This window comes from Astyanax mexicanus, chromosome 1 (assembly GCF_023375975.1).
Source record: "Astyanax mexicanus isolate ESR-SI-001 chromosome 1, AstMex3_surface, whole genome shotgun sequence".
NCBI lineage: Eukaryota > Metazoa > Chordata > Actinopteri > Characiformes > Acestrorhamphidae > Astyanax > Astyanax mexicanus.
In genome coordinates this window covers 39,727,578-39,754,192 of record NC_064408.1, presented here as the reverse complement: position 1 = coordinate 39,754,192, position 26,615 = coordinate 39,727,578, and the positions used below count along the sequence as shown (strand labels likewise).

The following is a 26,615-nucleotide window of genomic DNA, read 5'->3' as shown; positions in this document are numbered from 1 at the left end:
GTCATATCGCTCCCCTAACTAACTATAACTAAAGCATATAGATTAAACTCCCAGTGAAATTAAACAACCTTTTTTGGCTTAACTGTTAGTTTTTATTTCAAGTGCCTGTATAAACTATAGACCGTATCTATGGTATAATAAGCAGTGAGTTGTTGTTATGAAATAGAAACAGTCGGTTGTTTTGAACTGTAGGCTAAAGGGTTGGCTCGCGCCCCCTGTCGGTGGTCGCTACGCGGTCGCAGCGGAGGCATTTCCGGTGACGTTAGCGCAGGGTTTCCATTAGGTTGCTGTGTTTTGAGCAGGAGCGGAGCGGAAGGCCGGAGCCCCGTCCTCCTCCTCCTCCTCCCCGTAGCCCCAGCAGCCCTGCAGCCGCCCTCCGAGCTCCCCAATCCCGGCGTCTCTCTCTCTTTTTCTCTCCCCTTTCGCCCTCACCACGGCCGCTCTCGGCGAGGAAACTCTGGCCTCCTCCGCTTCCTCCTCCTCCGACTCGGACACCGGCGGAGCGTCGCCGCCCCCGCGGAAAAAGCACCGAGCTTCGGCGGCGGAGGGAGTAGGAGAGCCCGGGGCTTCTGCGGGCCTTTCCGCGGCGCTGGTTCTGGCCCTTGCTGCTTCTTCCTCGGACACCAGGACAGCGTCCGCCGCTGCCTTCCTCGCGCGAAGCTCCGGTCCCAACCTCGGCTCCAGTATGCAGTCTAACGGGGCGGGCCAGAACCAGGAACAGGACCAGAGCCAGGATCCGGCTGCTCTCGCCTGCTTAAGCGCCGCACAGAACGGAGAGTCTTCCTCGGCCACCGGGTCGCACTCCAACGGTCTTGTCTCGGGCGCCAGCAACGGGGCTGCGGCCGGGGCTAGCACAGGGTCCGGGCCCGGAGCGCCGTCCGCGGTCTCTGGCTCGGAGCTCGGCTCGCTGAAGAAGAAGAAGCGGCTCTCGCAAGCGGAGGAAGACGTGATCCGCCTGATTGGGCAGCATTTGCACGGCTTAGGGTTAAAGTAAGTTTAAGTATGGATCTAAAACAGACGCTGCTTCTGCTTTTTGACGGCTTACGGTTCACGAAAATGCCCGAAAATCTGGAAAAGCTGGTCTGCGTTTGCCCCAGTCATGGGGGATGGGGAATAGTTAGCAGCTGAGAAACAAGGGGGTCCATTTTCCACAATAATAACATGGGTTATAACATGGGAGAAGTGCTGCTGTTTTGACATGTCACTGTTTATAAAAATGTCCACACACACAAATCCGCAGAGATATGAGAACGACGAGTACAGTAAAGTCTACTTATAGAGAGGTGTGATGATGTTCATGAGTCTGTGTTTTTGTTGCATGCTGCGAAATAGCATTACATCATACGCTTTATTCTAGCGAAATTATACAGTAATTAGGGCTTATATCGACGATGATCACCATGACCGCGGAGAGATCGTGGTCTTTTTCACTTGACAGTCGAGCACAAAGGGAAAGATGGCTCTTCTGTTTGTCTGCGCGCTGCTGTTGTTTTTTTTTGGTGGATTGCGCAAAAGGCGCAGAGAAAAGCAGCAGTTTTGACAGCAGCAGAGGCCCAAAGCCACTCTGGAGCTCCACGGTATGGACACGGCTATCGCACCGCGATCATATCGCAGTACGTGTCGACATACATGGGGTCTACACTGAGGCTTTACTGGTGGGCAGAGTAAAGACTGACCCTAGAGTTAAAACGTGTTATTGGCCGGTTTAACAACAATTTTCTCATAATGGTTGGCAGTTAAATCTCCCAGCATGCCAGTCTTGTTTACAAAAGACAAACACTTGAAAAGAAAGCGCTAGACTGTCCTTGGTTCTGTCAGTTTCATTGTTTATATTGAGCTACATCGTGCTTTGGGATTGTCAGTATAGACCATGTAAATCCATTAGTATTTGAATCAAAATAAACATCAGCATACACACAAGCGCAAACACAGTTGCAAATATGTATACTAGTTATGTGATTATAGATCAACTAAAATGTTGATTTGCATCACAGTATATTCTGTTATTGTTGTATTATGTTGGCATGCTATGATGTACGTTTGGACCAATGTAGCTGACACATTCACTTTGTCAACTTGATTATTACCACTTGTACCACAAGTGAACTCTCACACTCTTCCCAATGGGATAAAATCAAACAAACATTGTACTTGATTGACCAGTAGGAATGTTTAATCAATTGCTTTGTTCACAAAAAGCTCAAGGGCATGTTTTCAGTATGTCAGATCATTGCTTGGTATTTGCATGAAACAACATTAGAAATGTTCATAATGTTTACATTAGTATTGTTTGACTAAGCTAGACAACATTTCCATTTTGTTTTAGGAGTAATCTAATATATGTTGATTTACATTACAGTATTTGTAATAAAATTCTTTGATTGCAGCTTTTATGTTAAGTTAGTCTTCAGTGCGTTGACTGTCGATTATTTGCTGTTAGGTTGCAAGCAAAAACGCCAATGCTACTAAAACAAAAATCTTTAACCAGTAATAATAAAATAATTAAAAAAAGACTATTATGGCTGACCAATATATTGTTACAGCATCATCATTGCAGTATGTTTGGACATGCAGTGTCACATTAAGCAAATTAGGTCAAGTCATTTTTATTGCTATAGCACATTTAAAAAACACTGAATGCCAACCTAAGTGCTGTACAAAAAGATCAAATGACACAAAAATAAAAAAGAACAAAAAAAAAAACAGTTAAAATTCTAGCATAAAAAATTATTAAAAACCTTGTTCTTTTTGTGTTTTGATACAAAGAGAAAACTTGCACTACTCAAATATTTAACTAAAATGTAAATATATATAAGCAGATATATATAACATTGTGCAGCCCTACCAGTTGATCAATTATACTGTTTACAATCAGTTGCACACAGTGTTCTCAGGTTTGTCATTTCAACCTTTGGCATTTGTATCAAAAGTTAACACGGGCGCTTCTTTTAAAAGAGCTTCTTGTTTTTTATTGTATTTTTCAGCAATTATTTTAGATTTGTTTGCATTGGTCTGATGTGTTGACATTGTTAGCTGTAAGCTGTTGTCCTGTATAATCACTTTTGATTGACCCTTTTTTAATGGTGGTCAGCTCAGCCAGAGTTTTGTTTTAAAAGAAACTACCAACACTGCTGTAGAAATAGCAACACAGAACTATACATTTAGTTGTTATACTAGTTATCCAAAATAGCACATTTTGGAGTATGTCTATTCAATTAAGAGCAACTACCAGATTCACATGGTCAAAATCAAAATAGTCCAAAATAGGTATACAAGGCTGTCCGAGACAGACAGTATATATATGAATGTATTCCACACTATGTTGTTTCTTTATTACAGCTGTGTTATATTGTCCTGCATTATTTGGACCAACATTGACAGTTCATGAAATTGCCACAAGCAATCCCTGCAAAAAAAGTTCAAACCCAATGTTCCATCAGTCGGTTTCTTTCACAAAGCGGGATGCTTGATAATTGGCAACACTTGAGCTGACTACGCTGACACGTAGTTAAAAAGAGCTGCATGTGTTTTATTTTAGCTATTTATTATTACCATTCTATCTTTAACCCTGCATTTAATAGACTAGTGTTGGCTGTTGGCATTTTTTTTGGATTGTCTATTCCGTGCCTAGCTGTTATGCTACAAGCAAACACCAACAGTCTTTGCTAGAAAAGAATAATCAGAACAAAATTAGCTTTGATGAAAGAAAAGAATGGCTGTTTCAACAAACAGCACAACCATTACATCTTGGACTAATGCCATGTCCACACCAATCTGGATGTTTTAACAAAAAAACATAAGCTTTTTTCTGTACACGTGTGTTTTAGGTCAAAACAGAGGTGAAAACAGAGCTTTTTGAAAATGCTTGGCAAGATGGAGATTTTGAGAAAGCTCTGTTGTCGGCAGAGCCGTGTGGCAGATCCTGATACATGCACAGAGCCTTGATTGATTGATGTCTCTGCAATTTGCTAGCATTGCTAGCAAAATCTATGCTAGCATAGATTAGTAACATTACAACAGCTTAATTTAATTTTAGTCTCACATTATGTTACACAGCGGAGATGCCAAATATTTTCTGATCTCCTGTCATTTATCAGTGCAATTGTTGTTTCCTTCTTCTAAGTGATGTTATTTTGTAGGAGGTTTGATCGCCCTCATCTGGGCTGACATGTTAATTCCAGCATTTTTGAGTGGTAATGTGTTGCTGTGTGGACAGGGATATTTTTGAAAAAGCTGCTGCTGTGGACAAAGATATCTTTAAAAGCACACAGAAAACTTTAATTTTTTAGAAATATCTCGATTCGTGTGGATGGGGCCTAAAAGACAACTTGATTTAAACAAAGCAGTTTTGCTGGTATGTGTGTCATGGTATAGTAAAGTTACATTGGTGGCCATGAATATATAAAATATAAAGTCAGACTTGCATTATTCTGACCCTTTTGGTAGTCGTAAACAAACTTCTGGCAAAAGCGCACTGCATTAGTAGTCTAGTATTTGTATCTGATTTTACACTGAACGCGAAAAAAAAAATCACTGTTGTACTTTCAAAGTCATTAGCATCAATGGGATGCACAGCAGAGTGGTAAACAGTCTGCCACAGCAGACGTGCAGGGTCATATAGAGTTCAAATGTTTCATTCTGTCCACTATGGAGAAAAGGCCTGAACACAAGTTGACCAGTTGATCAGTCTGAAAACATATCTTGACTGATCAAGCAAAAGTTCAGCATGCGAAAGGTGGTGGTAGCCTTTGTTGGTCTTCCAGGATTGTAGTTTCCAACATTTAAACTAGCTGAGAAAAAGTTGCCTCTAAAATGCACGTACAGACTAACTTGCGGTCTTCAATTACCCAGTTCCCATTTGAAGACCCTCCTTCACTACAGAGCACCTCCTGCCTTTGCACCCAACACTCCACATAAGCTCTTGCAGTATGTTCTGTGTAAACATGGTGCATACAACTTACAATTTTAAATTGTATTTCTGTCAATTTCTTTCAAATCTTCTTGTGTTCATTGTAGAAACCCACCCAAACTCTTACAGCAAATCTTGTGTGCTTCATGTTACAACTCTAGGAAAGCTACAGCTCATGAAAAACAGCCAGTACATGTACAGGTGCTGGTCAACGAATTAGAATAATTTGAAATAGTGCAATCATGAAATTCTTTGAATGCATTTTTTGTGCAGAAAGCAAATCAGGTGTTCACCGCACCTGTCCTACTCGTTAGACTAATCACAGAACTCGTTACCTGGAAAAAAAATTGCTCAGCTGAGCTTTCCAACAGGCCCATTTAGGCCATTTAACTGTGACACTGTTGTTTTATTGAATTAGAATAATGGAGAAACTGTTTCATTGAATTAGAATAAATGCTCGAATTTTTGTTTTCTGTGAAGAGTGTTCACTGTGCAGTATAAAGTCAGGGTTGAGTAGAATTTCTAAGTTGTAAAATCAATCATGGGTAAGCAGCGCGACCTCTCAACCGGAATAGTGGCTCAAATTCAAGCCCTTCGCCAACAAGGCTTGACCCAAACTAAAATTGCTGAGCAGCTCGGCATCAGCCAGTCTTCCGTCTGCAAAGCTCTCAAGAAAAACTGCAGCAAGCGCACCAACTGTTCCGGCGTCCGAAAAACTTCTGCTCGCGACAACAAGCAGCTGAGAAAGATCGCAGTCAGCAACCGGTTCAAGTCCACTTCCGAGCTCACCGACTTGTGGAACAAGCAGACCGGCGCTGACGTCTCCAGATCAACCACTTACCGTCGTCTGCGCGAACTCGGCTTCAAATCTTGCGTTCCAGCAGTAAAACCGATGCTGAACAAGAAACAAATGGAGAAACGGCTGAAGTGGGCCAAAGAACACGGCGAGTGGACTGCTGAAGACTGGCAGAAAGTGGTCTTCAGTGACGAATCACGCTTCTGCATCTCCTTCGGTGACCAAGGTCCTCGTGTCTGGCGTCGTGGTGGCGAAACCTACAACCACGAGTGCGTGAAAAGATCCGTCAAGTTTCCCCAGAGCGTTATGGTCTGGGGATGCATGTCCGCTCGAGGTGTAGGGAAACTCTGCTTCCTCAAGAAGACTGTCAATGCTGCCGTATATCAAGATGTTCTGGAAACGTTCCTGATTACAACTGTTGAGGAACAGTTTGGCGAAGAAGACTTCATATTTCAACAGGATCTTGCACCGGCTCATGCCGCAAAGTCGACCAAAGATTGGTTCACTAAAAAACAGCTTGAAGTTTTGGCATGGCCGGCCAACTCGCCTGACGTCAATGTCATTGAAAACCTTTGGGCCATCGTCAAGCGGAAAATTCGCGACAGAAAGCCTACTACGCTGGACCAACTGAAGCAGAACATCGCCACTGCCTGGGAAGCTGTGAGTGCGGAAATGTGCGACAAGCCGGTCAAATCGATGCCGCGGAGACTTCAGGCAGTCATACAAGCCAAGGGGGCAGCCACAAAATACTGAGAAAGTGATGATTGTAATTATAATAAAAATTATTCTAATTCAATGAAACAGTTTCTCCATTATTCTAATTCAATAAAACAACAGTGTCACAGTTAAATGGCCTAAATAGGCCTTTTGGAAAGCTCAGCTGAGCAAATTTTTTTCCAGGTAACGAGTTCTGTGATTAGTCTAACGAGTAGGACAGGTGCGGTGAACACCTGATTTGCTTTCTGCACAAAAAATGCATTCAAAGAATTTCATGATTGCACTATTTCAAATTATTCTAATTCGTTGACCAGCACCTGTATGTCCTGGATGAGTATATTTAGGGTTTTATGCAACATTGGGCTGTTTCTATTGGTCTTTTCATCCACATATCTTAAATTATTTTACATTGTGTAACATGACAAACAAAAAATAAACACACAAATAGAGCTATAATCATTACTTTTGTTATGACACTAACTCTATATACCTGGAACCGTATATAGATACAGATTGGTATATGTTGTTTTGACCACAGTTACCACTGTTATTTACTTGTCTGAATCATGGGACTCCTTTAAGTCTAGAAAAAATCATGCAAATACTCATCTGTGATTTGCCAGGATTCTTACAGCCAATAGCAAGCTGCACCGTAATTGGCCAGAGAGCTTGCTGGTACGTTGCAAAGTTTAAGTAACCTGGTTATAAAATGGATGTCAATTAACACAAGCTGTAACAAGCACCCTGACTGTTTGCAGCTCTGAATGGGCTCTCATGCTGATCAGTTGAAGTTTAGACAGGGAGCTGCTGTTACTGAATTTCAGTTTCAGAGGTTTCTTGTTTGCTCCGAGATCGCTCTCAGAGTGAAACTGTCAGTTGCTAATTATCGTCATGTCTGGATGATTGTGGCTGGGCAGGGTGTTCTTTGCCTGCGGACAGTAGCAGTGTTGTGGCAGTGTGGGGGTGTTGCTTTAGAAACCCACATTAGGGAGGGATTTGAGCGGTTGTTGGGCGGGGATGGGGGGTTTGGGGTCGCTCTGAGGTGCACGAGCTGTTCTCTGGCTTGATGGCGCCCACGGTATGCAGCCCTGAGCAGCTGCTTTTCATTAGAAACGCGCCTAGGGTCTAATTTTAGTGCACATCCCGCCTGCTGAAGTTTAGGCCGTTTCTCTGGGAAATCCTGCAAGTCTGGGCCAGCAGAGAGAAATTCCACTGGCTCAGTCCAGCCACAGCATGGAGCCCTGAGTAAACACGGAGCACTTTAACTCAGCATTTACGGCACAGTTGAATAGGATTGAAATGCGCACCTTATTTTGACAGATTGCAGTGCACTACAGGAAGTGTAGGGGGAGCTCTATAATGCATTGTAATGTTAATATGATCCACATTCTCACTTTAACAGGCTGTAATATACTGCAGGAAGTGTATGGGGAGCTCTCTTTGACAGAGTGTAATACACTTCCTGAAGTATTTTGGGGGCTTTATATATAAATATAATGTGCTGTTTATAATGGTGATTTGATACACATTTTTTCTCTGACAGACTATACTGTTCTTCCTAAAGTGTGGGGAGGGGGGACTTTATAATGCTTTATAGTGTAGATATGATCCATATACTTGCTCTTAAAGACTATAATACGCTACAGGAAGTGCAGAAGGTGCTCTATAAATGTTCCTATGATTCACACCCTCAATCTGACGTACTGTTACACACCAGAATTTTGGGGGCTGTAGTCAAATGTGACTATTGTTTTATTTTAAAACATTATCTCTTGCTTTTGTTGCTTGATTTTACTTGAATGTGTTTTGTAATGAACTTAAGAGTTTGATTAGTAATCGAATAATCATTAGATCAAGTTATAAAGAATGAATTATAAGTTCCAGTTACTAAGTTTCGAAATTAGTAGGGGATTGTAAGTTAAAGCAGGACATAATTAAATCTGATCGCAGACTTAACAACACTTTTCTCTCTCTCTCTCTCTCTCTCTCTTTTTTTTCCCTCTTTAGTCAGACGGTGGATTTGTTGATGCAGGAATCTGGCTGTAGACTTGAACATCCTTCTGCTACAAAGTTTCGGAACCACATAATGGAAGGAGAATGGGACAAGGTGCGTGATTTTACTGCAAATGCCAGCATCCTCTTCATGGTCCTTTTTATACAAACTTGCACATCAGTAAAATATGATTGATAACTGACGCCATTTGTTTTTTCTAAGGTTGGTACTAAACTTGACAGTCACCAATGTAATAATTTATTTTCAAACTGGTCAAGCTACACACTGTGTGAGGTGAAAGTGGTTCCGGTCACTTTATCATTCAAATCTAGGGAAAGTTCATTTTTGTTTATAGACTAAAGTAAGTTGTATCTTGTTCTAGACCACATGCATGTTGAGGGATAGGTTCTTTAAAGCTAAGTGTATGATCTAGTGTAAGACCTGGCCCATTGCACGTTGTGCTTTTTTTTTAAGGCAGTACACAACATACAAAATCATAGAGTTGTGATAAACTAGGTGCATGTCTGTATGCACAGGTTAGGGCTGTAAGGTCCATTGCATTTTTATCGCCATCACATCGTAAAACAAGCAAACAACTAATTTGTAATAAAGACGTAAAAAGATATATTGCAGTAAAGAGGGTCTGAGCTAAGAATTAAGTCAAATATCCTCTGTCAGTGCTGTTCTAGGCTGTTCTAAACACATGCCGTGTTTAGCATTCTGAGCACTCCCAGTAATATTTCAGTAAGTGTCTGGTCTCCTCATTTATTACTTGTCTGCAGAGGTGACATGCATAAAGGTATCGTGTGTGTATGTCACATTTCAGGGACAGATTTATTCACATTACAGACAGATATAGGTCATACGGCAGGTAAATGTGGCCCAACTGTCCTCTTTTACGTCATATGAGACACAGATGTGTCATTTGTGTGGCTGTGTAAACTGCATAAAATGCATTAATTCTGACATTTTCAATTCCGATCTGGGCCACTTCAATACTTGGTTTTGAAATCTGATGCATATCTGATTTGCAGCAATGCAGATCTGTCTCAGTGAACAGATCAGAGTTCATGCAACTCTAAAAAAAGTATTTAGTGGAAAATGACTGCGAGTAGACAGTAAAATAGACAGTAGAACTGATTTGAGGACTTGAGAAATAGAAAAACGAGATAACAGAGCTCTGAAATACTAAAATAATGAATTAATTAAAAACTGACCAAAACAATAATTTGAAAATGATACTGATCATGTGACTGTAGCCTATATGTAATGTTTTGTGTAGCTGTTTCTTTAGACTGGTCACTGTCCGTTAGCTGTTAGTGTTGATTCTCCAGTCAGTAATGAGGGTGTTGAACATCAGCAGCCATTAGCCTCAAACACTTAGCCTCATCTACTGCTGTAGATGTTGAGAACGTTAGTCAAGTTATTGCATCATAACGTTGCTCTGCTGATATAAAGCCGGTATTTTCTGCCTATTTAACTAATTAAGATGTCTTCTGTTTTATTTGTATATTGGGTATGGTTTCTGCATTTGTATCATGAGATGCTTAAAGCAGTATTTTACCCACAAAATGTAGCCAATACTGCATGGAAGCTAACGGTTATCCATTTTTATCATTTAAACTTCTTCCTGTTAGCTTTTTTTGGGACCAGTTTCTTTGTTTGAGGAAATGTTTCTGTATTACTTAGCCAGATATGCCAACAGTGCTAATGGTAAAAGGAAGCTAGTAACCATAATTTACCAAAACATAATTGCAGTTTACTTTCATTCACTGTTGAGGCTGTTTTATACTTCTGTGTCAAGTCAGTGCATTGTCTGCAGTGTTAACCAACCCACAATGGGTCCAGTTAGCAACATTTAGCATTTTTTTTTAATTGCAGTGATTAATTTTAAATACCGGTAATTGTTTTCATTTTTGTAGAACATTGTTTTGAAAATGTTATGATCTAATAATATACACAGGATGACCAGAGTTTGTGAAGTAAAGAATTAGCTTTGTGCCACCTTATGCTAGCATTTGTTTATTAACCTTTTTCTCAGTTACAGTTAATTATTTCTTTAAGAAACACCATAAGGGCAACATAGCTTAAATCCTGTTCACCATTTTAGAACAGGTGGGAAATATGACTTTTATCAGATTGTGAGCAAATTTCTTAAATCAACAATATGCTTCTTATACTTTAGGTTTATTAAAGATTCCATCACTTCCTAAAGGGCCATTTCCTTACAGATAGCATAATTAGTCCAGTTCAACAGAATGAATTGCAGTATATTTTAAATAAAAGTCATTATAGGCAGTAGACATTGGACCTATAACCAATTAGGTCGCTTGTGTTTATTTATTTATTTATTTTTAACGAGACATCGATACATATTGTTAATTAATTAAGTACTTAATTATTGTTAAGTACTGTCACTACTGATGATTTTGACTATTTTTTTGATCACATGTATTGTGAATTTATGAAGTTATCATATATTGTGGAAATTGTCTTTAAATATCATGATATAACATATTTATCATATTACCCAGTCCTAGTATGGACAGATAACAGGTTTTAAAAAATGTTCAATATCAAATGAGTGTGATGATTGAAGCTGAGAATGCATTTATTGGGCATAATATTTAGGTGATGCTGAGATATAGTGCTTAAAGTGCTTTTTTTTTTTATAAATCATTGATTTCATGCAGAAACCTTCTTTGCATTTCATTTTGTTAACGTTTCATGAGAAACAGAGCCACAGAAATTGCAAAACACATTGACTTTACATAGACTTACGTGACAAGTTTTCCTGTGATGTTTGTCTGTATTGCTGATTGTGGTTCATTTTATCCCAGTTTATCCCAATTTCACAAGTTTCTGAAATGCCTTCCACAGATATGCAGGTGACAAAGTATTTAAAATACACATAAAATATCCTTAATGATGCAAACCTTGTAATGCTGTATTTGGGCCAAAAAAATACTAATTGTTAACATATTAAAAAAATGTTTAGGGTAACTGACTCCTTTTCTTCATGTTAACACAGATGAAATGTCTTGCATACTTTAGTCAAAATTAGGGGTGGGCATATGGCCCTAAAATAATATTACAATATTTCATGGTATTTACGCGATAACGATAATCTTGGCGATATGACACAACACTTTTTAAAAAATTATTTCAAAAATGCACTATACACTGAAAAAAAAGTATTATTACATACAATATAATACTGCACACCCCTAAGTGAGATATTAAAAAAAAGTACAAGAATTTTATCAGATTTGTAACAGAAGTCAATGATCCAGAATGTCATAATACTAATAATAATGCACTCCAAATATCTCCATATATCCATAAATGATACTGGACAGATATAATCTGTCTCTAGTAGATATATAATGGGAAATGGCTTGGGTGATATGGCACAATATTTTAAGGTAAAATATCGTTCACAATATTTTTTAATTTTGATTATTATCTGGTACGATACGATATGGCACACCCCTAGTCAAAATACCACAACAATTTAGCTCCACACTACTCTCACCTGGTCTAAACGGTTCTGTTATCAGTGCCCTTGACCGATACATAGTTAGTATTTTTAGCTAATTCACTTTCATACACCACATAAGAGTGTGTCTCTGTCCAGTAGTTGACAGTTACACCACTACACCGATGGTCATGTTGCCAGGCGAAATTGCTGAACTACCTCTTTTGTTTGTCTTTGTGTGAACGCAGGCTGAAAATGACCTCAGCGAGCTCAAAGCCCTGATGCATTCACCCAATGCTATTGTGGTAAGCCAAACACACACACACACACTCACACATACTGGCAGGTTTCTGGAACGCCTCTGTCTCTTTGTGAGGACTCAGAGGTTCTGGAGCCTGGTCTGGAACGAATCATCTGGAATGCAGCAGCGCTGATGAAGCTGAGGAGTATACGGATTTGGTGATTTGATGCGCTGGAATGTCTTTGGCAGCAGATTTCTGAACACAGTAAAGCCATAACTTCCAATGAATTTGATGCACGATCCACATATATCCAACCATAGAACCTACTAATCTCAACAACAGAGTGTAATCAGTTTATTATCAAAATATAGCTATTAATAAGAAACTGGTAACAGTAATAATAAAAGTCCTAAGGCAAAACATACTTAAACAATAAAGTATGGTCAAATATTTAAATTCTCTTTCTCTTAGAGTGTAGTTACTCTTTAAGGCATATTTGAGTAGCTTAGAATCTCCTGAAAGCGCACTCTGGCACATGTGACCGAATTGTTTTGTAATTTTTTGGCGAGTAAAGGTGCCTCAAACCCAGTGTTGTAAAAGATATACAGTATTTACAGCATCTGTTACTGACTGATGTTCACTACAGGATGCTTTTAAGTAGGGCTGTCACGATTCTCTAAATCCTCAATTCGTTTTTATTTCCGATTTTAGAGTCACGATTCGATTTGATTCTCAATGTTCTTTTTTTTTTTTTTTTTTTTTTTTTTTACAGCAGAGAGGCCTATGCCAGTTTTAGATTAGTCTATGGTCATTCATTGGTTTGATTCATCAAATTTTCAATATCTTATTTCAAAAGGTGGGCTTGATATAAGTGATGCAAAGTAATATCTGTAATCTGTAATACACCACATTAGGAACTAATAGTCAAATTTAAGTAACTTAATTAAGATATATATGTAATGCCATCTAGTGGCTTTTTTTGGTAGCAGCAGTGTGCACTATTAAAACAGCAACGTGCAACATAACAAAATAAATAATAAAAAAATACAGGAACAGTCATGTACAAAATAATAAAACAATTAGAGCCCTAACAAACTCTATCCCACGATAACAGTTAAACATGAAAAATAGGACTCGGTCCCTGAGAATGACACGTTTTTTTCTTTAACAAAGATATATTATTAACTTTATCTGAGAGAAAGATGCTCCTTAAGGTACCAAAACTATTAACATATTTGAGGCTAGACAAAACAACTGTTAATTTATATTTTCTAGTTTTTCTTTAAGAAGGAGAAAGGGCTGCTCTTTGAGCAGTCACAATGTGTCGACAATGTGCGGTGTCGGCTACAGTGTGCTGCGCCATTTGCATAGCGCACGCTTGCGTAGCTTAGAGGGAGGGACCGCCTATCCTCTTTTTGACTTTGAGGCTCGAGTCCATGACATAATTTCGATGAAATATCGAAATCGTGACACCCCTACTTTTAAATCTAGTCTAGTTATTCATTCATTTGCTTCTCAATTAAAATTCAATAGATTTGTATGATTAAAATACTTTGATGTGATTTAAATCTGATTAATTTTGATTATTTTATTGGACAGTTCAGGCTGTACAGCTGTCGACCACTGTGTTTCTAACCTGTTCCTGTTTATGTGGAGCAGCGAACATGGCGTTCATACAGTTGTTTCTACCTATTGCTGTTCCAGAGAGAGAAGAGAATCTCTTGAGAATTGACATTCTGTGTTAAAGATGCCTTGGAGGTTTGAAGACTGCAGTACTGTCAGCTAATTAAACAGCAGCAGCTCGTTAGTGAGCCAAGATAAACAGTGTAGAATGCTGTGATTAGTATCTGGAGTATCTGGAGATGGCTCAGAAAATACAAAAAGCAATTAAAGAGAAATTTCATAAAATTATTAAAAATAAATGAAGCAGTAAAAATATTCATTTTTAATACATTACAGTAATACATTAATGCATTTAGCACATTTCGGAGTGCCTCCATAAGCCTAGACTGTGGATAGGCCCAATAGGATGAAAACTAAGCTGGCTTTTTTTTTTTTGCAGCTGGAAAATGAAAAACTTGCAGGTGCTGATTTTAAATGCCGCTCACTTATTTCTGATATTACTGTCTGTTTTCAGTCGTGCAGACTGAGAAACTTGAGAATACTCCGCTTTATAGTATTCGTGCACTAAGAATCACAATTACTGAGCTAAAATCCATCATGCAGTTTATATGACTACTTGAATAATCATACAATTGCAGTAATCCAAAATGAATTGATTTTAAATGCATGTCAACGCGTTTAGAAGGCATCCAGCACCAAATAAAACACCATATAATATATACTATATATGTTGCATTCATTTCTACTGTGAAGATTAACAGAACAGAACGCTTCTCAGCAAACCCATTATAAATGATTTTGCTCACTTCTTAACCATTTCATTATAGAAAAAATACAAAGTATTAAAATTTCCCTTTAAAGCTGGTCAACCTCTTTTGGCATTTGTTGACTAATAAAAGTTGATTAAAGAGTAGGTCTCTTTATTAATGTGTGCGTATGTGTACAGTGTTCCGCCCAGCATGGACCATTAGTGTCAAGCACAGATAAGCTGTGTGTGATCCTCCTTCAGTATCAGCTGAGAGCAGCTTTGCAGCTTGCACATTGCAGAATGCACTGCCTAAAGGTGAAGAGTCGAGGGGCATTGTGGCTCAATTTAAAATTCTAATTAATTGAGATGCCCTTCCCGAGTCTACAACTGGTCAACATCTGCTGTTTTATGATGATGCATGGGTTTTTATTTCTCCAGAAGTGCTTAGAACATCTATTATACACTGGTGTTACATATCGAGAAGAAACTAATGAAGCACTTTGTCATACTGCCCACGTTTAAGGTCATTTTTCTACCGTTAGAAGTGACCGGTAGGATAGTAATTAAGCAATAATACACTCGAGGTTTGTGCTATAACGTGTAATATTGGCACTGCTGTGCTGCGGTCGTAGTTCTGTAGATCAGCACAGCAGTGCCAATATTACACGTTATAGCACAAACCTCGAGTGTATTATTGCGATTATACCACAGTTTCATTATCGCTGTTTAGTTTAAGAGGAAGAGAAAATAATGTCTGTCAGGTTATATAAACTCCTCATATAAAACGCCTCTCAGCCAATCACACTGCAGGATCGAGACTAACTCTGATAAAATAGCCAATTTAACATTCAAAAGATAAAAAGATGTTACTATGTTACAGCCACAGCATTTGGGTGCTTTTAGGATGTCCCAACCTGGTCGAGTGGATTGGCTATCTGCTGTTTTTTATTGTGATCCTAATCCTATTTACCGCTGTGTGAAAATACATTATGTACAGTATTCTGGTTTCCTTTAGGCAACATTAATGAATATTGTACTTAAAGGCACTAGTGAGGAATGTTCTCAAATAAGAACAGAACACTTTATGATAAGCCAACAATAATGAACAGATTGCCGTATGTTATGGGAACAGTAATCCCTAGATGGATTTGATGAACCGGTTAGATTAAAGAAATTTTTAAACCCATGTTTGAAGCTGAACATTTAAATATCACATGTTAGTTTGTACTGAAAAGAAAGCAAGGCATGTCGGTCAGATACAGTATTGCCAGTTTGATTTCTCTGCCCGACTAGTGCTCACTATTCTATAGTACCTAGAGCCTTTGGGCAAGACCTTCTATATGTGTGTCTTATAGGGTTATTCTGGTTTACATTAATCATATTTGAGTTATTTTTTGTTTGTGGTCTTAGATTAAATACATGTTTAATTAATTAGCGTGCAACGTGAACGTGAATATTAAGACCAGATGTCTTTGCATGTACATCCACTTAGGCCTTGTAGTAGGTTCTTATAGGAAAGTCAGTTTTATAGGAAAGTCAGTTCAATCATCTTTCATTTTTAAAACTCTGCCAGAGAATTATTTCCAGTCAGACAAGACTAGGCATGTCTAACCTAATGATGTGCAATAATGCACACAATGCCATAAACTGCAAGCTCTTTTTGTTGAGTGAAATGTGCCAGATTTTACTGTTACTAAACATTTATCTTTCTTTCTGTGTGTCTGCAGAGGATGAAGTTCTTGCTGTTGCAGCAGAAGTATCTAGAGTATTTGGAAGACGGAAAAGTTCTGGAAGCATTACAGGTGTTAAGAGGAGAGCTGACGCCGCTAAAGTACAACACAGACCGCATCCATGTTCTCAGCGGGTAACTGACCAGTACACCAGTCACTTCTGTATTGTGGTTCAATGCCCCTGTTTATTACAGTCCAACAGTTCCCATGACAGTAATATGAATCTTTGCTTTGTTGTTATTATTATTATTTATAAGTAATGTTATAAATAAAGGTATTGTTTTATAAAATAGATTTCTAGTAAATGTTTGAAACGGTTCTATTTGTACATTTATTTCAGTATAATAGTCTTGAAATTAATTCCGTCTTTTTCAGCAATTCATCAAGAATATTGTTATCGCAAAAATACCCTGTTGTGATATTATATTATGGCCATATTACTCACATATATTATGCAGTGACAAAGTACAGTGGTTTGAAAAAGTTTGGACACCCCTCATATTTTTCATGATTTTCCTTTATAAATCATTGGTTTAAATCAGCAGTTTAAGTTAAATATACCATATAGCAGACAAACACAGTGATATTTGAGTAGTGAAATTAAGTTTATAGGATTATAGGTGTGCAATAATTGTTTTAAGAAAATTAAGCAGGTGCAAGAATTTGGGCACCCTTTTTATTTACTGTTTTATTGTCTTGAATACCTTTAGTGCTAATTATTGGAACACAAAATTTGTTTGGTAAGCTCATTGACCCTTGACCTACATACATGGGCGAATCCAGTTATGATAAAAGGTTAAGGAAGCCAATTTTTTGAGCCTTAAAATAATTCTTAAATGACCTGAAAACAAAGACTGTTCAACATCATAATTTAGAGGACCAAAACCAAAAGTTATCTCAGAGATTTCAGCTGTCAGTTTCCACTGTGAGGAACATAGTGAGGAAATGGAAAACCACAGGTACAGTTCTAGTTAAGACCCGCAGTGTCAGACCAAGAAAAATCTCAGATAAGCAGAGGAGAAGGATGGTGAGAACCGTCATAGACAACCCACAGAGAAACTGGAGCTGTAAAGAAGAATGGTTCAAAAATACCTTCAACCGAAAGCCAGACTCTCATTAGAAGCTATAGGAAGAGTTTAGAGGCTGTTATTCCTGCAAAAGAAGGAACTACTAAATATTGTTGTATTTTTTTCTGTTGGAGTGCCCAAATTTATGCACCAGTCTAATTTTGTTTAAAGAAATATTGCACACTTTTGTGTAAATCCTATAAACTTCATTTCACTTCTTAAATATCACTTTTTTCCGCTAAATTGTATATTTAACTGAAATTGCTAACCCTGAACAACCACTGATTTATACAGAAAAATCATAAAAATTATCAGGGGTGACCAAACTTTTTCATACCATTGTTAGTAACCCTCTAAACATTGCATATCTATCACTATCCACTGCAGACAGCTCAGAAAAATAAAATGCAAGAAAATGTAGGATTTTAACCAAAAATGTGGTGCAGTACTGGTTTGTCTGTAGGGCTGTGCTGTTGAGCCACTGTAGGAAATTAGTTCCTTTACCCAAGGATTGCTCAGGTGTGTGCGATTGTGTAGCTGAAGTGCGTGTTTCTGTGATGCAGGTATCTCATGTGTAGCCATGCAGACGATCTGAGAGCGAAGGCTGAATGGGAAGGGAAAGGAATCAGCTCACGTTCCAGACTACTGGACAAACTACAGAGTGAGACACACACATACAGAGACCCTTTTACCATCAAGATGTAGAGTAAACACATATTTCAAACATTTCTATACTGGCTTTCATATAAGTTAAGGGGGTATTGATGCACAAAATACATTTATTCAAAGGAATATCCACTAACATTTGGACATATAATGAATCACTATGTAAGCAGTTTAAGAAAACTGTTAATGTGTGTGTCTGTGTATGTTTAGCGTACCTTCCTCCCTCGGTAATGCTACCTCCGCGGAGACTCCACACACTCCTCCGGCAGGCGGTTGAACTGCAGAGGGATCGCTGCCTTTATCACAATACCAAGCTAGACAACAGCCTGGACTCAGTGTCTTTACTGCTGGACCACGTCTGCAGCAGGTAAAAAAACACACACACACACACACACACAATTAAGACCAGACAGTACGAGGAGGAGGTCTTGGAACAAATCAGGTGGTGGTGAGCCTCAGTCACAGCCATAAAGAGATTTTGGAACAGTAAAGTTAACAATTTGCACTAGTTGCAGTCAGGAGGTGGAGTTGCAGAATGAAAAAGTTATGAGGGTCAGTCAGAGGGTCAAGTCATAGAACAGATGAGGAGGCAGAGATTGCAGAGAATAAGACCAGAGCAAATGATATTTGTATTTGCAATTGTATTTATTTACCTATTTTTCTGGCTCTTCTGCTCTCTCACCCAAGTTCTGTACGTTCCTCTCTGTGCTTTAGAAAGCAGTTCCCGTGTTATACCCAGCAGATCCTGACAGAGCACTGTAATGAGGTCTGGTTCTGCAAGTTCTCCAACGACGGCACCAGACTGGCCACAGGCTCCAAAGACACCACAGTCATTGTCTGGCAGGTGGATCCGGTAGGTACTGTTAAAAAAAAGTTGTGTTTGAACCATGGGTTTGTGTTTAATTTGTAATGCTTTAGTTGCACACTTTAGTTATGAAGCTAGTGTAGCTAACAAGCAAGCTTATGTTCTAACATTTAGCATAGTGGTAATCTGTCAATCTGGTCAATCTGTGCAACTTCTTGAAGCTTCTTAAAGATTTACAGCTTGAGATACCAGTGTCAGGCAGCGTATCAAGTCTCTTAGAGGTGACTAAACAACTGAACACACTTTAAGGTAAATGTGTGATAAATTAAGCTACCATGTTCTAGTCAGCAAGGTATAAACTTCCATTACTAACTTTGTAGCTTGTATCAAATGGTTTTAGTTTATTGAGTGAATTTTTGTTGTTAGTTTTTGGTCTGAAGTGTACATTTTTTATTTTACACTGGACCTACAAGGCTACTGTAGTCAAACAATGGAGGCTTATGAGCACACAACCTCTCCTCCTTGTCAGGACACACACCAGCTGAAGCTGTGGAGGACATTAGAGGGACATGCTTACGGAGTGTCTTACCTGGCCTGGAGTCCGGATGACACTTACCTTATCGCCTGTGGACCGGACGATTGCTCTGAACTCTGGCTCTGGAACGTACAGGTAACCTTTTGAGTGTGAGTGTGAGTGTGAGTGTGAGTGTGAGTGTGAGTGTGAGTGTGAGTGTGAGTGTGAGTGTGAGTGTGAGTGTGAGTGTGAGTGTGAGTGTGAGTGTGAGTGTGAGTGTGAGTGTGTTTCTGTTTATCCATGCTTATTACACAAGCTGTTACTCTATATATGCTTCTAGTTGCAATGCTGAGTTGGTTTTGTCTCCCCCTGGTGTTCAGACAGGAGAACTGCGCACAAAAATGAGTCAGTCTCATGAGGACAGTCTGACCAGTGTGGCCTGGAACCCTGATGGCAAAAGATTTGTCACGGGTGGACAGCGGGGGCAGTTCTATCAATGTGTGAGTCAACTAACACCTTTTTCCCTTAATAGTTTGAACTGTTATGGTAGTGTAGTGCAGTATATATAGAAAAATAGGCGAGCTTATATATCCTATATATCCTGGACTACATTTACATTGCATTCACAGGCCTTGTTACCCAGTTGCTAATCTTTAGTGTGAACAAATCTGAACCATGGCCATCTTGTGAATTAAATTATGAATGCTCTTTAGTGCACACCTTGAGTCATCAAAGCCTTTATCAGAATTTAAGAAATTTAATGGGCAGGATTTTAGCATGGAAACTCTTTAAGCTGGTTAATCTGTTAATGAGTGGGTAAGCGTTAATGTAATACTACTTTAAGGTAAATCACCTGATTCCTGACAATTTGTGTGAAATAAACAATGTGGCTAATGTAATTTCTGTCTGTTCTGATTGGTCAGGATCTGGATGGTAATCTGCTGGACTCGTGGGAAGGCGTTCGCGTGCAATGTCTGTGGTGTCTGGGTGATGGACGGAGTGTTCTAGCATCCGACACACACCAGCGTATCCGCGGTTACAACTTCGAGGACCTTACAGACCGAAACATGTCAGTATTCCTTTTCTTATGGATGTATCACCAGTGTTATTGATGTTAATGGTAATTGTGCTGTTTGCTTGTTCCTGTTTACACTTCTTTACTGTCTTTCTTTCTTGTACAGAGTTCAGGAGGACCACCCTATCATGTCTTTCACTGTTTCCAAGAATGGAAGATTAGCTTTGTTAAATGTAGCAACTCAGGTGAGCAGTTCTGAGGTTTTCTTAATGCTGATTATAGTATCACAGTGCTCAATGCTATAAGTTAAGCCTCTGTTCTTGTGCTTGTGTGTGTAGGGAGTCCATCTCTGGGATCTGCAGGACCGTGTGTTGGTCAGGAAGTATCAGGGAGTGACCCAGGGCTTCTACACCATACACTCCTGTTTTGGAGGACACAACGAGGATTTCATTGCTAGCGGCAGTGAAGGTACGCAATACTTTCACTTCAAGTTGTGGGAGCTTTTTTGTTTTGTGATACTGTTTGGACTACAATCATTACTCTCTTTCTGTCCCTCACTCAGATCACAAAGTGTATATCTGGCACAAGCGCAGCGAGTTGCCAATAGCAGAGTTAACGGGACACACTCGTACAGTGAACTGCGTGAGCTGGAACCCATGTGTGCCGAGTCTCATGGCCAGCGCCTCGGACGACGGCACCGTCCGCATCTGGGGCCCCGCCCCCTTTCTGGACACACAGGAGGTGGACAGCTTCAATGGTACGCACAGTCACATAAATGTCTGGGGAAAGTTAAATGGGAATAGAGGGCTAGGGATTGGATTGGTTTGAGTGTAGAGGGGTATTGATGATTTAGTATCAGGTATGCATGGATGAGTAAGATCTTACATAACTGCATTTATTTATTTTCTTATGTATTTATTTCTGCATTCATTTATTTATTTCTCTATTTATTTATTTATTTCCTAGTTTATTTATTTATGTTTTTACTTTTCCTTATATGATAATGCAGGGGCTGTCCAGCAATGACGTCACGGTGTCTTATTCCTATTCCTATTGGTTGATCGATGTCAGATAACCTACATTGATTGTACCCTTTGGCGGTAACTTTGGTAACATAGAAGATTATTGTAAAACATGCCCCTTCATTATCATATAAGGACAAGGAAGTACAGAAATAAATAAATCAGGAAGCAAATGAATGCATTAATAAATACATGTTAATAAAGAAACCAATAAATAACAAATAATTTAGATATTTATTTGTATAGATATGTATTTACTTTTGTATTAATTATAATTACTCTTTACTGTTTTTAATCACCATATTACTTTTATTGAGTGATATACTTTCGTTTTTATTTATTTATTTATTTTTAATTTTGGCAGTTTTTTCCATAAGCACTATCTTTAGTAAAGAACATCAGACAAGACTGTTTGTTTTTAAAGAAGAAGTATAGGATAGTGATTTATTTTCTCTCTCTTTCTCTTTCTCTCTCTCTCTCTCTCTCTTTCTCTCTCCCCAGAAAACTGCAGTAGCATGGACAGTTGATGGTGAAGTCTTATTTTCACAAACAGAAAAATTCTAAAAGAAAGAAACCAGTTCTTCATCCTCTTCCACCCACCGCAAGACAAGCAAACAAATGAACGAAGTGGAAATTGTAAGGAGCAGAGAATTGAGTACAATTTTTTGCGCCAGCTGCAATGTGTGAGTGTGCGAGTGTATGAGTGAGTGTGTAAGAGTCTGAATAGGGTGGAATTTGGGGGCTGATATTTGGAAAATTGTCATTGCGGCGACACTCAGCACAGGCCTGGTGCAAAGATGTCGCCGTGGCGACCCGTGTCCATCCTGTATCCATGGATCTTGTTCTCCCCTTCACACTGTAGGACTCCTCATCACAGAGCTCTGTGGAAGAGCAGGAAGCACACGCAAACCTCAGCCAGTGGCCCAGCAAGTGCGTCTGACTCCGGTGTGTGTTTAGAGGGGCAGGTGCAGGGTTGGAGGAGGCGGGGCTTATGGGGAGGTGAAAATAAGAATCTTTTTTCCCCCCACTATTTTTTTTTCTCTCTTTTGTTCTGAATCTATGCTTACTCATGCCACTCCTCAAACATAGTTTAAACTAAGTAAATGACCCACCCCCTTTTCAGACCATAAACATTTTTTTTTATAATAATAATATATTAATGTTCAATCTCAAAATTGAGTGGACACCCTTGGCTAAAATGTTTTTTTATATATAAATATTTAAGTAATGTAGATAAGTTCAAATCCTCTACCGAGGCACCCTTCTGCACATTTTACAACATAATTACTGTTTATTTGTGGATTTAACAGATTGGAATAAAACCATTAAATGTGTGTTCAAAAGAAACTAAAGTGATCTGTAATTATTCAGCATTTTGCAAAACAAGTTAAATACTTATTTAAACAATTATTTAACGTAAATATAAAAAAAGAAAAATTTATTTAGTTTCGATGTGTTAAATTCAGAAAAAAAATTGACGTGCAGAACAATTTTACTTTTAGTTTCTTTTTTTGTTGAGGATTTGTTTACTTATTTACACAAGCTGCATCATCAAAACAATATCTTCCTAAACACCTGAGCCCCCCTCTCTCTTTCACCTCTCACCTTTCCCTCTCTTTGTTTCTCAATTCTGACCTCATTAATGCTACAATAATGACATCATGGATGAGGATGTGGAGGCACCCATTGTTCTTGGGGAGTATAGTTTGAGAAAGTCCTGCTCCATCTGTAGCACACTGCTGCTCAGCCCTCTGTGTGTTTTTTTGTGTTTGTGTGTGTGTGTGTGTGTGTGTGTGTGTGTGTGTGTGTGTGTGTGTTTCACACCAGCGCGAGTGTGGATGAATGTGCACTGAGTTTAGTTAAATTAATAATTTTTACTGAGACCGATATAAAAGCCCCCCGAGAGACCATCATCTGTGGAACGAAAAAAAGAATACATTTAAAACCATTTTGTAAACGACTTGTTTTTAAAAAAAGAAAAACAAACATGGGGGCTCGTTCTTTTCACTTTTGTTCTTTTCTTACATTATCACCGCTTACCTTAGAGGAGTTGTTCAGGTGAACGACTGGAAAACGAAACCTGAAATAAAAGCAGAAAGCCCTCCAGAGGCTGAAACCAGCCGCCGCAGCAGAAAGAGCTGGATAAAGAATGCATCCACAGCTTTATTTAAATATACTGTGACACTCAACCCGTCAGTCATGCACCCAGCTGCGCCTTTGGGTGCTGGTGTGGAGAGAGGGCTCCAGAAACATGCACTTTGATTGTGCATTTCCTCCTGAGCATTGCGCAGAACTTTCTTGGCGACAACATAAACGTAAACACGACTGCCTGCATTACTGGAACGCATCCTCATTTATGACCTATGCAGCAAAGCCCCCGCCCCCAAACATCCGTTTTCTACCAGTAGTAGTATTTTCACAAGTATTTTCTACTTGTGGAAGAAGCTCTGTCCCAAAATACCTGCCTTTCTTACCTGTAAGTGAGGCCCCGCCCCAAATACATGTAGAAGAAGCTCTGCCACAAATAAAGCTTTTTGTACCTGTAAGAAAAGCTCCTACATTAAAATCTATCTATATATATATATATATATATATATATATATATATATATATATATATATATATATATATATATATATATATATATATATATTTTTTTTTTTTTTTTTGTTACCTGTGAGAGAAGCCCCACCCATAACCAGTTGTAAGAAAGACCTGCCCCTTATAAGCCACGCCCACTCCTAATTTTTTAGCTACAGAGCAGCACAGTAAACCTTACTCCATTTGCACTACATATCCTATCGTACTTCTGCCACCTTGAAAGTGTGATGTGTTTAAAACTGCCATACATGGTTTGGTCAGGAGGATATTTCGCACAATCCAGATTTATTTTTTTTCTTCGTTCAGCTGGATAAATTGAGCCCAAAGTAAGGATTATACAACAGAAGCCCCCCTACCCTTTCTCCTTTTGGACCACACTTTCTCTTTGGCTTATCTGTGAACTCCTGCTTTGGGCGATGATGATAAACCCCTGACGATTCTTGGATCCACCAACATGCCTGAACGTTTTAATGCCACACGGCTCTTTCTGTTTATTAGGAATCCCACAATGGGGTCACTCTGTTTAACAGTATAGGTGCAGAAATACCTGCTTGTAGGCAGGCGAGTTGTCTGTGTTGGCAACTCTGAAATATAGAGCTTTCTATTCCCCTTTTATGGTGACAAGATATTATTTGCTATGGACTGATATTAAATGTTTAAAGAGACTGCTTTGCTGTCTGTTTTTATTGAAAACAATTTTGTTACTTTTTTTGTTATTGATATCCTTTTGTTTTGTTGTTTTTTTTTTCTTTCTTTTTGGTTGATCTATCCCTGTATTATCATATTAAACTATAACCAGCCAAATTGTCTCCTCCTTTTTTTAGTATTATGATTTGATGTTAGCATTTATATAATTTTATTACATTTTACTCACATATGCGTAGATTTATAAATAACTTTTTTTGTTCAATCAAATTTGGCGTTCTGAAAGTGCACTATCAAGTTTAGTGAGACATTCACCAAAACTTTTCAAGGCAATACAGTGTTTGCTTTCGACACTTTTTCTTCATCCTGCGCTCAGACGCAGGCCTGTACGTGCCATTAGCCAAAATCAGAACAGAAGGGCTAGCGAGGCTGGAGGACAAGTACTGTTACTAGTTCAGCAATTACAGAAGGTGTTTGGTTTGTTTGGGATTGATTTGTGTTTGTAGCATCTTTACCTTGAATTGGAGCCCATTTGAGATCAACTGCACTTCTCCATCCTCCACCTACCAGACAGTTTGCAGTGGACTTAGCGCTCACATACTCTCATGCTAATGCTAGTCCTCAGAATAGAAACGCACAGAAAATGGTTTATTTTACATTAAAGACAACGGAACCTCTTCTCACTCCTGTTACTCCCTCACACTCTATTCATTAATGGTAAAGGAGAGGGTGGAAAAGTAGCAAAACTGGCTTTTATCTACATTTTAAGTATTAGCCATGTGTATGTGAACTCCAATGCTATACCCCACAGTGTGGGCATGCTAACATAGGGCTTAAATGTTCTACAGCCAGCCCTGAGCTCGAGTATGCAACTTTAGAGTACCATGTGTTGTCTAACACACACGCACACCCTTTTTGTTCCTTTTAGATTCCAGTTTTTGTCTTGGGTTTTTGTTGGGCTTGCCATAAGGCCTTATGTGGAGTGTGTGGAAGGACAGAGGGAGAGTGTGTATGGTTCACGGATCAGGGTGGGATCGCCTGAGCTTGTGATTGAAGAGTTGTGGGGAGGGGGTGGTGGGGTTCCTTTTTGCGTTACCTGTTATTTCAAATGTGATTGTAATGTTTTGTATTGTTGTGTAGGAGATGTGTTATGTATGCATATTTTCAATAAAGCATTCAGGGTTTTCAACATTGACATGAGCTTGCACATAAATTGGAAGGTGAAAATTAATAATTAATTAATATAAATAGATTAATAAAAGTAAGAAAGAGGACAAAAACATTGTATTTAGACTCTTGACAGACTCATTCAAAGGCTTGTATACCCCTGATTTTGTGATCTGAGTGTAAATATGTTTTCTAAAATATATATTTTTTACACAAATAAGAAAATAAAATAACACTAAATGTGCCTTACAGGTGAAAAAACATTAATTCTACTTGAAATATATTAAACTCACTTTATAAACAGAATGTGAATTAAGTATGTCTTTGTTTAAAATCAGCAACACATGTAGTGCAAACAGGGGGATTAACATAAACGGTTAATTCTAGGTAAAAACACGTAAAGAAGTGTCCTGTTTTTGTTTGTGATACACAGTAAGAAATGTTTTAAAGAGAGTTTGTTAGCATTGTGAACGTCTTTACTATTTTTGTTTATAGAATCTAAGGTATTAGTTACTGTCCAGACACATCAGCAAAGTTTTGCATCTTCTGATTGTTAGAACATCTGTCACACAAAACATTGTATCTTCAAAATGATAAATTTACAGGACAAAAAAAATTAAATAGAAGTCAGTGTAACATAATTTATTCCAAGTCAATTTGGAGCATTTTTATTAATCAAAGTAATGTCGAATTATGTGAAAAAGTAAAAATAGAATTTTGATGATGGTCAACTTGTCCAAATAAAAGCTTAAAATCTTATTGATTGCAGGAGCGCATAAATATTATTATTGTAAGTAGAGGTAGTGTTAATATTATGATAACTTTTACCATTATTTGTTATATAGCCAGTTATATAAGTAATAAAGGGAAGGCATGT

General features: G+C 38.6%; 1 protein-coding gene across 1 annotated transcript; it reads left to right on the top strand.

Annotated features, from left to right (window-relative positions):
* The first annotated feature begins 269 nt into the window (after nucleotides 1-269).
* Nucleotides 270-25,766, top strand: wdr26b (WD repeat domain 26b). The gene is made up of 14 exons (XM_007259870.4): nucleotides 270-990; nucleotides 8,430-8,529; nucleotides 12,142-12,198; nucleotides 16,234-16,370; nucleotides 17,867-17,964; nucleotides 18,180-18,336; nucleotides 18,684-18,822; nucleotides 19,304-19,444; nucleotides 19,669-19,788; nucleotides 20,212-20,357; nucleotides 20,470-20,548; nucleotides 20,642-20,771; nucleotides 20,866-21,060; nucleotides 21,827-25,766. The coding sequence occupies exons 1-14, from the start codon at nucleotides 686-688 to the stop codon at nucleotides 21,850-21,852; spliced, it is 1,830 nt and encodes a 609-aa protein (XP_007259932.2). The 5' UTR covers nucleotides 270-685; the 3' UTR covers nucleotides 21,853-25,766.
* Nucleotides 25,767-26,615: the final 849 nt, after the last annotated feature.

Bases quoted from the DNA above. Each gene is read 5' to 3' on its own strand.
- wdr26b (XM_007259870.4), top strand. From the start codon at position 686: ATGCAGTCTAACGGGGCGGGCCAGAACCAGGAACAGGACCAGAGCCAG. The intron at 17,965-18,179 runs GTGAGACACACA...GTGTATGTTTAG, and splicing joins ACTACTGGACAAACTACAGA to CGTACCTTCCTCCCTCGGTA. The intron at 18,337-18,683 runs GTAAAAAAACAC...TCTGTGCTTTAG, and splicing joins CTGGACCACGTCTGCAGCAG to AAAGCAGTTCCCGTGTTATA.